Raw genomic sequence first — 12,037 nt, forward strand, 5'->3', positions numbered from 1 at the left:
TACTAAAAATACAAAGATTTTCATTAAATGGAAGATACATTATAAATTATAATAGATATAGTTTATGGGTCATTTAGCCTATTTTACAGTTTGAAATACAACACAAAATAATTATTTAAAGGCATAATTATTTTGCATTATGTAACTACTATGGAAGGATAATACTTCCACATACAAAAGGGTTTTCATTACACTATACGTAAACCGTTAATACATTTTATGAGACAAGTCTTCAAGTACTTACTAGAGTACCTACAAAAGTTATGTATTATAACCAAAATCTCCCATAAGAGAGTGTGATACTTGTATATAAATCTATACGTGACTGACAATCCCGCACCTAAAATTATAGCTACAGTTAGACTGGTAGGTCTGGGGTGACAAATGTCTCTTGCTTCAAGGCTTAGAAGTACCTACACGAGAAGTACCACGCCTTCCTAGGCCCCCATGTGGATGAAAAACAGGAAGTGAAAGACATCAATGATATTCCATAAGTCCGTAACCTTTCCGATGTATTCCCAGAATACCTTCCGAGACTACCACCCGTACAACGAGTCAAGTTCAAAATCGACTTAATCGCAGAAGCAACCCCTGTAGCAAAGTCTCTATACAGACTAGCCCCAGTAGAAATACAAGAATTGTCTAGTCAAATACACGAAGTATTAAGACAGTGGATTCATTGAATCAAGCTCCTCACCCTGGGGAGCGCCAGTCTCACTCGTGAAGAGGAAAGTTGAACTCATTAGGAAGAGGACTGACTACCAGGAATTGAACAAGCTTACCGTCAAGAATCGGTACTCGTTATCCTACAAGAAATGGTATGTTTTGGCAAATTACAAGGACCTGATTCTTTTCAAAGTTTGATTTGCGATCAGGGTACCATCTACCTAGAGTTCAGGAAGAACATGTCCCTATAATAGCATTCAAAAGTTGATATGGATATTACAAGTTTGTAAGTTATGCCATTCGGATAGACAACCATAATTGTTATAAGTGCAATCAGCCAGAGTATTTTAGGAAGGATTGCCTGCAACTAAAGAATCGAGGTGGAAATGGAAGGGTACCTATGATCATTGCAGGAGAGGCTCTCCCGGAACCACCTGTGGTTATCAGTACATTTCATAACAACAATGTTTAGGCTTCGGTATTTATTAACGCTAGTGCCAAATAAAGCTTATCGATCATAGGTTTTGAAACGCAACAAAACATGAAAACTACTCAGTAGCTATGGAAAAAGTAGTCGTAATTACTTTCTTGCCCGAGTTAATCACATCATTCATATGGAAACTAAGGACCCTTGCTGGTAGTCTATGATTACTTAGTGTATACGTTAGGGTTATTTACATAATTAAGATTCTACAAACTTAGGATTTGTGATTCCGCTTTAACTCCTGTTCCTTGTTTGGTTGTGGGCTTAGGGTAGAATCACTTATTTAATTGTCTTTTCAATCTTGATTATATCACTACAAGAAAACAACCCTTTAATGACGCGTAAACAATGACACTCGCTGATAGAGGACGCGCATTTGTACGTGCCTTAAAAAATAATGTCAGCTTTGCAAAATTTGAAGGATAGAAGACACGCATTTGTACGCGCCCTAAAATTAGTGTCAGAAAAGAAAAAAAAAAAGAAATGCGGAGGGCGCCTTTCATAAAATGTGCATCATGTAAATGTGTAGCTTTATAATTTTTAAGTGAAACACGCGTTTTAGGCGGGAAATGAAATCGACGAAAATTACCCCCGCCTATTGGATCCCAAAAATTAATCCCCCCGCCTCAAGAAAAAGCCTTAGGGCCTTCATCTTCATCTTCAGCGGTGGGAATACCTAAGTCGATTCTTCAGGGTTCAACAACAGATTTGTAAACAGCAAACGTATACGATTCTGGATCTCAGCATGATTATGGTGCTTTGGAGCCGGCGGCGTGAATTTCTATGGTTTCGATTATTGAGTGAGGTACAAGGACGTGTAATCGTTTTAGACTCTTTAATAATTGAGTTGAAATTGAACCCTAAAAACTCAATACACACTTCTAACACAGCGGCCCCTTTTTCCTCTCCAAACCCTAATATTTCTCATTTCGAGTTGGCAAATCTTGTTGTGGACATGGAGAGATCTGATAGTAAAGACTAGAGTAGCATCAATAAGGGCTCTTCCTCGGGTGAAGTTATCTCTTTCTTGTATTCATAAGTTTTGTTGTTAATTGTTTGTTGGTCGGTGGTCTTCCACCGTTTTCTCTATATCTGTCGACGCACCCGCAACACTATTGGGACCTACATACGCACCATCGCTGCTCTTCCACCTTCGTCTTTCTTAACCACCGCTCCTTCCTCTCTGATATCAACACCGGTGTTTGGATTCCAAGTCAAAAGTATCATTGCTTTCTCTTCTTTTTCAAACAATATGGTTTGTTTTTTCATTTTTCCTAATCAAAACTAAATCCTAACTTCCATCATCAATAACACCATGTTTCTCAGGTTCTACTATTTATAAGATCAAATCAAAGGAATAATCTTCTTGCACTGTGCTTAGGCACACTTCTTGCTTCGTGATCAACCCAAAAGTCTCACCAGCTTCATCTTCATTTTCTTTCTCATGGTAAACCTCACCAACCTTCTCTCACTCTAAAATTTCTGTATGTTAAACCCTAACTTCTCTAACCATAAAGCGACAACTCACTCAAAATTTCAACAGAGGAGCATTTATGGAGATTGAAGATAAAAAAAACATCTTGAAGAATCATTCATTGTGCAACACGAACGATGGTTGCAGACGAAGGGAGATTGGAGATTGTTCATTGATTTGCGTTTTGATTTTTCAATTTAGTCAAGATGTTCTACCGATTCAAGAAAACCGAAGACGGGATATCCCTTAATTGATATTTCATATTTGCAACTGTAGTGGTACTTTTTTTTTTTTTTTTTTTTTTTTTGCAGTTGTTTCCCTTTCGTTTCATGTATGTCTTTTCCTTCTCCCTTTTCCATTTCTTTATTTCTATGATTTGTATCAATATAATCTAATTTTAATGACGTAAACTGAAGAATTTGCTTTTTTAGGGGTTTGCCCACCAGCTATTTGTATATATGTCTACAATCATTGCTTCCTTCAATTAAAGAGTTTTAGATTTTAAAGAGCTTCACAAAGACACATAAAGGGGATGCTCAAAGTATATATAAATATTGTCATCAAAATAGCAACAAAATCAGCAATGGATCTCTAGATGAGGCAATGCAAGATCTCAAGGAAGCACTAATGATCAGGTTTGTTTCCTCTTCATTAACTTTTTGTGTGAAAGTTCTGTGAATTAATAATTGTCATGGATTTGAATAGATTATGCTCCTGACCTCCTGTATTATGTGTTCATTGATAAATAACCCTTTGTCTGTGTCATTCTTATTTATGAAATTCTTTCAGGTTTAAGTAGTTTTGAAGAATACCTTGCTTGAATGGAGGCAGACTATGGAAAAATGTCATCAACAGGTTATGTAAGTTTTTATAGATATATAATTTAGCAAATTTTATGACCATTTAGTAGTATAACATTATATAAACTGTCAATTTTCGTATTTTTTAAAATTCATTTTATATTTTGGGAAGTAGTTAGAAAATATAAAGGTTTATTGTCCTATTGCTTGATCTTGATGCCAACTTTTTTGAATGATTAGAAATGCATAGTAAGTAGACTGCAATCTTGCTACATTATGAAGGTGAGAATTTAAACTAAAGAATAATAATATAATTTTTAATTTTTTCAACATCATTTTTAAATAAAAATATGATAAAACAGTTTATGCTGTAGGCTAAGTGTCTGACCATTTGAATGGGATTTATGGAGTTGGTGCATATTCGGATCATGGTTTGATTACTCTTGGTAACTGATAGCCTTTTTAGAATCTAAGTATGCAAATCTGATATTAGCAACATGTACATGTTTTATCTTTGAAAAAATTTGATATTAATTTTTTTCTTTTTTTGATTTTTAAAGATATGCAAGGACAAAGATGTTAAGCCTTGGGTGTGGGAATCTGCTATACCATTAAAAGGGTAAGACCATGTTTCCTTTTCCCCCCATTAATTGTTGTTTGAAAACAAATATTGTCATAAATATAAAATATTTGAGAAAATTGTTAATTATGTCACACTTGATGAAATGGAAGAAAAAGATATATAAAGACAAATTTGTAAAAAGTTGGGACTTCATGGGGAAAGTTTAATTTCTCTTGCTTTCTCTTCTAAACCCTTCTGTATTTGGTCAAAAAAAAGACACGTAAATAGCATCCTATTTTGACTGGTTTTCAAAGTACTTAAATCTTTGAAAATAACATATTAGTTTGAAATCTTACCAAAATAACGTGTTTTGACAAAGTAGGATGTTATTTTGACATATTTTTGCTACTTGAGCAAAGGCACATGTGGCTTAATCTTTAAATTTTGTTATTTTATTTCATTTATCCAATTTTAAAAAACTAATAAAGCATATGATGTTAATTTTCCCTTGATTCCACACTTTATTAAACATTAAATATAACTTGTTGTTTCAAAAACTCACTACAATTTAAAAACCAAGATAATTCGAAACAAGAAATATAGAAAAGAGTAAATTATAGAATTGGTGGCTGCGGTATTTGACCGATTGTTGAATGCATAAATGTTTAATCTGTAAATTACAGAGAGATGGTTCCTGTGGTATTTTGGTGGATTCTTTTATTTGTAAAATAATATCCTACTTTGGTACTTTGTTGGTACTTTTAGCTTATTAGGGAACATACTTTGATATAACAAAAAACAAAACCTACAGCTGCCAAGATTGTATCAGACTGTTGATAATGACCATTTCCCGATTAATATATATGAACAGATGCTCTCCATGGATACAAGATGAGACTAGACAAAGCCAGTGAAATTGGAGATATCCATGTTCACATGGTTATTGAGGTGAACAACCATGGATACAAGATTTTCTATTTTTGATTTGATATAACTAATCTCTTATGTAGGCTACAAAAATTGTGTTGTTTTTTGGAAGGTAAATATCTTCGGGGTGCTAACTGGCTATTAAGAATGCCAACAATCTTCAACAAAAGCTGCTCTTGTCCCAATGGTTCAACAAAAGCCACTTGGAGAAGTAAAATTGTTCAACTAGAGAGTCAAGGTTGAACCTGTGGGTTAGCTGGGTCTTTCTCCCGACCCTATCTTGAGTTACAAGAATCTTGAGTCTTTAAAGGTTAAGTTAAATAACCTATTTACCCTTTGTTGAAAATTAAGTTAAATCTACCCCACATCCATCAAGTCTTGCCATTATAATTATAAATAACCTAAGTTCACTATAAGGAAACTGTAATTGTTCTATAGCCCCACCTTTTCTTAATACTACTTAAAGCCTTTAGAATCATCTCCTTATAAGCATTCTAAGAGTAATTTCAAGTTCCTTCCCTATTTACCTGTTTCTTCTTACTTTGCTTGCTTCACTTAATTGTTAATCAATTTTTTTAGTAAGCATGTTTACATCTTTCTCCAACCATTTTCCTCATAATTTCTTAATTTTCCCATTCTACCCTTGTTATGTTCTGAAACATTTTTTGTTTGTGTGGTAACATAACAATTAACAGGTTCACTGCATTTTCTGAGCTATTACCACTTCTGGAAGTGGGCACAATTCCATTGTTGAAGGTTGGCAAGATTTGTCTACAAATCTCTACCACCACCCTTACCATTGATAATTCCATCGCATTCTCCACCCCTTTTTCTACTTTCACCTCCACTGCATCTGCAAACCTCGAAGTCAAAAGTCCCCCAAGAATCCAGGTACCTTTTTATACCCTATTTTGTCTACAAATCTCTACCACCCTTATACATTTCTACCCTATCTTATTCTTGCAGACTGTCTCTTTCCTGACTTACCTTTTGAAGAGCTTTGTTGATTATATCAGACCTAACGAAGAAAGCATTTGTAAAAGCATTGTGAACCTGCTTGTTACTTGTTCAGACTTTGTTTCCATTAGAAAGGTGATAAATATTATGGTACAACTTTGATATCTCTGTTTAAAGTGTCAAGAAAATTTCCTCCCCTTATTCTCTGTGCTCTTTTTGTTAGGTGGAGCCAATTTTTGAGAAAGGTGTTGATCTGCCATCCATGGATGAAGCCAATATTTTGTTGGTAAGTTTTTGTGTGGCTTCTTTACTTATTTCTGGAGATGCAATTGATAGTGTGTGTGTGTGTGTATATATATATATATATATATATTCTTTTATATACCATGAGACTTATCTGTTATCTATACTTTGTTTGGTTATTTTCAGGTGAATGAATGTGAATCTATCTCCCATAGAATTTGTGAACTTATCTCTTTAGATGGTGAAAAGGATCAGAAAACAAGTTCATATCCAAACATACCAAATGATTTTTTTGAAGAGATGGAATCTTCATGGAAAAACCGTGTTAAAAAGATCCATCTAAAAGAATCATATGAAGAGGTTGATAAAGCTGTTGAAGCCTTATCTTTAGCAGTAAGTGTTCTTCCTTTGGTTTTATTATTATTATTATTATTATTATTATTATTATTATTATTATTATTATTATTATTATTATTATTATTATTATTATTATTATTATTATCTTGTAGTAATACCACGTGGCGAAATAATTTGTTATTCCTTTTCTTCCTTTAGCAGTAAGTGTTCTTCCTTTGCTTCCATAGTTTGTTATTCCTTTGTTATTATTTGTTATTTACAGTTTTACCCCCATTCTAGGTGGCGAAATAATACCACGTTCTGTTCTTCTTTGTGCCTTTGAAGGTGTATGATTCTCATCTCATCTTCATCTTTATCTTCATCTATGAGGGAAAATTTGTAAAAAGTTTTTAATGTTTAATTAAAGATACCTTAGTTGTTGTGTGCACTTAGGGATGGACATATTTTGAACTTTTTACTCAACACAAGCAGACAGGAAAAAGGTGTCACTTAGGAAAGAATTAAGAATGTTGTCACAGGCTGCAAGAGATGCTCGACCCCTTAAAGAAGCTAAGGACAAACTGGAGAAGTGAGTTGAAGAGCTGACATGGAGATTAGACTTTGAAAAGCATTTTAGGGTATATTTTTTTTTTATATTTCTTGTATCTAATTAGTTAGTAAATTTTTGTTACAACTTCTATTGATTTGTTTTATCTTTCCATGGAACAATTATTTGTATGACATTAAATTTTATGCAATGGATTGTATTTTTTGTATATGATATTTTATTTTCTATTATGAGACATTAAATACAAATTTAATTTGAAAATTAGTAAATCTATGAATAATATTTTTTTTAAACATTTAAAATTATGATACGCAAAAGTGTGTGTCATCTTCATTTATGACATGGCCTTTCTTGACAGGGTCTTTCTTGATACACATTGTGTGTCATTAACACGCGTGTCTTAAGGTTACAACACGCGAATGCGTGTCATCTTCCTTTATGACAGGGCCTTCCTTGATACGCATTGCGTGTCGTAAACGCACGTCGTAATTTCGCGTCGTCTCTTTTTATGACATGGTCTTTCTTGACGCGCATTTGCGCGTCGTCTGAGCCTTTTACGACGCGCGATGAGCGTCGTAAAAGGCTATTTTTCTAGTAGTGTATACGACTTGTATACACCAAGCGATTATAGAAGGACCAGGTATGGATCAATACCACGAACTTCATGACAAAGTTGATGGGTTTTGAGCATTCTAACACTCCTATGGTGTACATGCAACCCTAGAAACCTTGGATCTATGTTTGACTAAGATACATGCAAATAATTATTTTTCCAAGGTTCTTATCCTAACTAGCATGGCATGGGGTACTTGAATCAAATAAATCTTGTAGAATTACTTACCTTGTAGTAGTAGTTGATTGCTTGGAGTTTGAGAGCCTAGCACCAATAGTATGGATGCCTCAAATGGAAGTCACAAATCACCATAAACTTGGAAACTTAAGAGAATAGTCACAACCTTTCTTGAAATCGGCCCTCTTAGTGTAACGCCCTAGTTATTTAAATAAATTAATAAATGTGAGTCCCAGACTAATGTGTGAAGAATTTTGATAGTTGGGGGTTGTTTAGTAAATTACAGAGTTTATTTGAGAAGAATTTTATAAGTAAGGGTATGCTTGGTAATTATTAGGATTTAAATTGTTAAGATTTTGAAATAATGGGGGACTAATCTGATGGATCTTGGATAAAGGAATGGAAGTTTGAATGGACACGGGATATACTCGTATCCATTTCCCCCCACATCGCATCTTCAACCCTAACCTAAGAAACCATTTCCAGCCAGTTGCCAGCCGCCGCCTCCCCTTTTCTTGTTGTTCCTACCAGGTGAAGCTGCTCGCCGAAGTTCTGCCAATATGCGACTGCCGGAGACGTCGTGGCCATCAAAGGACCGCCGAAGACCGGGGAAAAACCCACAGTGTGCGTCGTTGTGCAAGTTATCTGCGATAATGAGGCCCTAAGTAAGACTGCTCGCCACTCACTCTTCTTCTTTTGTCTCACCTTCAGCCACATTGCCGATGTTGCTAGGGTTGTCCAGCGCCGCCGCCAACCGCTACTGTTGCAGTTGTTCTGTTGCATTAACGTCACCATTGATCTGCTGCCGGCATGATTAAGGTTTATTGAGATGGGGTGATGGGAACCTTGGGAGAAACCAGAAGAGCTGAACGTGGCTGTTGTCATCGGAAGCCGCCGTTGTTGCTGCCGTATGTGCCTCTGCTGTCCGTCATCTCATGCCACTACCACCCCAGCGACTGTTTTTTCTGTTGCCGACCTCCTCCCATTGCACATCTCTAGGTGGGGGTTTGTTCAAGTTAGCGTGATGCTGCTGCTGATTATGTTTCTTGTGTATATCTGTAAGCGTAGCCGAAGAATGAGAGAAAAACCCACCATGGCCGCCGACCATGGTGGTTGATGCCCTGAAACTGTTTTCTGCCACCATCTCCCACCACCAGCCACCACAAGGTGGTTGTGTGTGTTTATGTTGTTTAGTGTGTGTGTGTGTGTGTTAGTTAGTGTGTGTTAGTGTGTATGTGTTTATTTTTGGATAAAAACCTTGTAATTGTAATTAGCATGAATAATAAAAATAATAGTAACCACCACTATAAGGTGGTGGCCGCCGCCGTGAGCCGCCATCAACCACCACTACCTGAGGTGGTAGTGGGTGGTGCCCCGCTAGCAAACCCCAATGGGCTTAGAGATTGGTTTTGGGCCTATTGGGCCATGTTTGGGTGGAATACCCTAATTATGAGTATTTAGGCCTTGGACTTATTTGGACCCACTTTTTAGCCATTAGGATTGGATTGTGAATCAAGCCCAAACTATTTCATACCATTTATCTAGTAGAATAAAGGACTTAATGGACTAAGTCCTTAATGGGCTAATTGAGAAAATACTAATATTTGAGAAATTATCAGGACACACACACGGGAATTATTTAATAAGTGAAATATTAAATAATAATCATTGGCAGAAATTAATCTAAGCAATAATGGACTTAATGGATTAAGTTCTTAGTGGGTTCAGCCCTTAATGGGTTAAGTGAGAAACACTTAACCCTAATTATTATTTTATGAGAAACCCTAGTTTCACTTGGGCTTTGTGTTGCCATCCAAGAATAATTAAATGGATTAGAGTAATTAGTTGGGCTCTAGGGTAAGGCCCATATGAAGGATTGAGCCCGATTTGGAAAATTAGGCCATAGATGGGCCATAGTTTGGGCCTAGATGGTTGTACGATATTGGGCCCTTAGAATGAGACATGTTGGACCGGATTGAGCAATTGGGCCTTAAGGGAAGTCCATGTGGAGGTTTGGGCCCAATTTGGAAAATTGGGTCATATGTTGGGCTTTGATCCCTAGTTGACTTTGGGCCTATGGATTGGACCTTGGGATTGGGTAAGCCAAGCTTCGGGTAATGTAGTAATTATCTAAAGTATGTAACTATAGTTATGTAATGGAACCCAATTATTAACTGGGTGTTATTTTGATGTTGACAGATCGGGAATCTGTCATCTAGCAGTTAGGGTCGAGTCTACGGGACTTCAGCAGTGTGAGGTGAGTTTCCTTCTAGTAGGAACAGGTCTACGACCACAATGCTGGCCCATCTAGTTAACAGTCAGTCCCGGACTTCGGTCCGATGCAGTAGATCAGGGTGCTTGATGTCTTTGTGATTCAAGCATGTATATGTGTTATGTGTTCCGGAATTCGGTCCGATGCAGTATGCAGTATATGTGTTTATGTTAGTTGATGTGTTATGCTATGCTATGTCAAGTCAGTTCCGGACTTCGATCCGATGCAGTCAGTTCCGGACTTCGGTCCGATGCAGTTAGTTCCGGACTTCGGTCCGATGCAGGGGACAAGGTCCTAATCAGTTCCGGACTTCGGTCCGATGCAATTTCCGGACTTCGGTCCGATGCAGAGGGCAAGGCCCTGGTCAGTTTCAGGACTCCTGTCTGATGCAGTTTCCGGACTTCGGTCCGATGCAGTGGGCAAGGCCCAGTATGTGCTTTATATGTTATTTTATGGTTTGTGGTAGCTTGGGGGAGCTCACTAAGCTTTGTGCTTACAATTTCAATTTTGGTTTCAGGTACTCGGTTTTCAAAAGAGGAGCTCGGGAAAATTGTAGTGCACACACCATTTGTTCAGCCTGGGATGTGTATACTCTGATATACTTGACATTTGTTATAATATTTTGAGATACATTGTTTAGCCTGGGATGTCAATACTCTGATATACTTGACATTTGTTATAATATTTTGAGATACATTGTTTACGATTTTTATATGAGGTTTATTGACCATGGTTTTTATTATTAAATTAAACGAAATTTTCAGACTGTGTTTTTGGGATGTTACAAGTTGGTATCAGAGCCTTGGTTTGAGGGATTCGGGCACATTTTCGGTTGTGTCTGAACTCAAACTAAGGAATTGATATAGAAATTTTCAATATTAAATCAGCTTTTATAAAAAGGGAGTTTTGAGAAAAGAAAAGAGTTTTAGAAAAAGCGAAAAGAATTTTTAGAAAGAAAAGAACTTTGAAAAGAAAAAAAAGGTGTTGTGAATGCAATCAACCGAGCTTAAGTAAGTACTCCCAAATTACCCATACAAATTATGTTATGATTATCAGTTTCAGTTTCAGTTTTAGTTTGAGCTTCAGTCTCAATAGAACAGCATGCTAGTATAGGACTAAGGATCTAGGAGGATGCCTTATGTGCCTGCTTTATGTGTTTCAGCTTTATGAGAATTGCGTGCTAGTATTGAGTAGATAGTAGTAGGATAGCCTGTTTAGGTTATGCTTGATAGTATGAGCTTAGTATTGTATGCTATTACAATTTCTTGTTATGAGAATAGATTGCTTGAGTAGTTTCCCTTGGTTTGAATGTTGCTTGCTTTGTGCTTTGTGGGACTTTGAGTGATGGGAGTTAGCTATTAGGTGGATACGTTAAGTCACATGCAATCAGGGTTGAATAATCTTAGAGGATTGGATTTAACCCTATTGCGTAGCTCTTGTCTGAGTCCTAACCGTTGTAGGGATGAGTCCCTTACTCGAAGGATTATCTGAGCCTCATTGCATGTGATGGTATCCATGTGGTGGCTAATTGGCATTATAAAGGGACTTTCAGCAGCTAAGGACTGGTTTGGATGAGTCATAAGTTTCCCTAGGGCGAGTCTAGGATGAGAGAAGCAGAGATCAGTAGTAGTAGAAGTGACTTGGTGGAGTCAAGGTAGTTCTTGAGGAAAGTACGGATAGATGTGGAAGGTAGTATGGGCCCTTACTACTGAAAGCAGAGGATCCGTACTCGAATCAAGGAAGGTTGAGATAAGACCAGGGAACTTGTAGTGTGTGAGATCCCTTGAGTTTTGATGAGTATTGTGACGTTAGTGATGGTATATTGCCGAGTATAGTGACGTTATGTAGTAGACAAGATGGTAGTCCTGGTGTCGACAATGGATCAGGCTCGAACTCTAGAGTCGGGCAGATTGATGATTAGATGAGGGAGTTCATTCCATCTGAGAATTATGTGCAGT

At 36.8% G+C, this 12,037-nt stretch overlaps 1 protein-coding gene and 1 long non-coding RNA gene across 2 annotated transcripts; both read left to right on the top strand.

Moving 5' to 3' along the window:
* The first annotated feature begins 1,808 nt into the window (after positions 1-1,808).
* LOC145038596 (uncharacterized) lies at positions 1,809-3,476 on the top strand. Its single transcript, XR_013679454.1, has 5 exons — positions 1,809-2,370; positions 2,477-2,597; positions 2,694-2,902; positions 3,056-3,259; positions 3,414-3,476. It is a non-coding gene; the product is annotated as an uncharacterized LOC145038596 (long non-coding RNA).
* A 308-nt stretch (positions 3,477-3,784) lies between these two features.
* On the top strand, positions 3,785-6,861 carry LOC145038597 (DNA mismatch repair protein MSH1, mitochondrial-like). The gene is made up of 10 exons (XM_078986906.1): positions 3,785-3,870; positions 3,985-4,043; positions 4,858-4,934; positions 5,026-5,223; positions 5,609-5,804; positions 5,880-6,005; positions 6,094-6,156; positions 6,300-6,506; positions 6,623-6,670; positions 6,750-6,861. Exons 7-9 carry the CDS (start codon positions 6,133-6,135, stop codon positions 6,623-6,625), a joined length of 234 nt encoding a protein of 77 aa, XP_078843032.1. The 5' UTR covers positions 3,785-3,870; positions 3,985-4,043; positions 4,858-4,934; positions 5,026-5,223; positions 5,609-5,804; positions 5,880-6,005; positions 6,094-6,132; the 3' UTR covers positions 6,626-6,670; positions 6,750-6,861.
* Positions 6,862-12,037: the final 5,176 nt, after the last annotated feature.

This window comes from Lactuca saligna, chromosome 4 (genome assembly GCF_052625555.1).
Source record: "Lactuca saligna cultivar CGN05327 chromosome 4, ASM5262555v1, whole genome shotgun sequence".
Classification (NCBI taxonomy): Eukaryota; Viridiplantae; Streptophyta; class Magnoliopsida; order Asterales; family Asteraceae; genus Lactuca; species Lactuca saligna.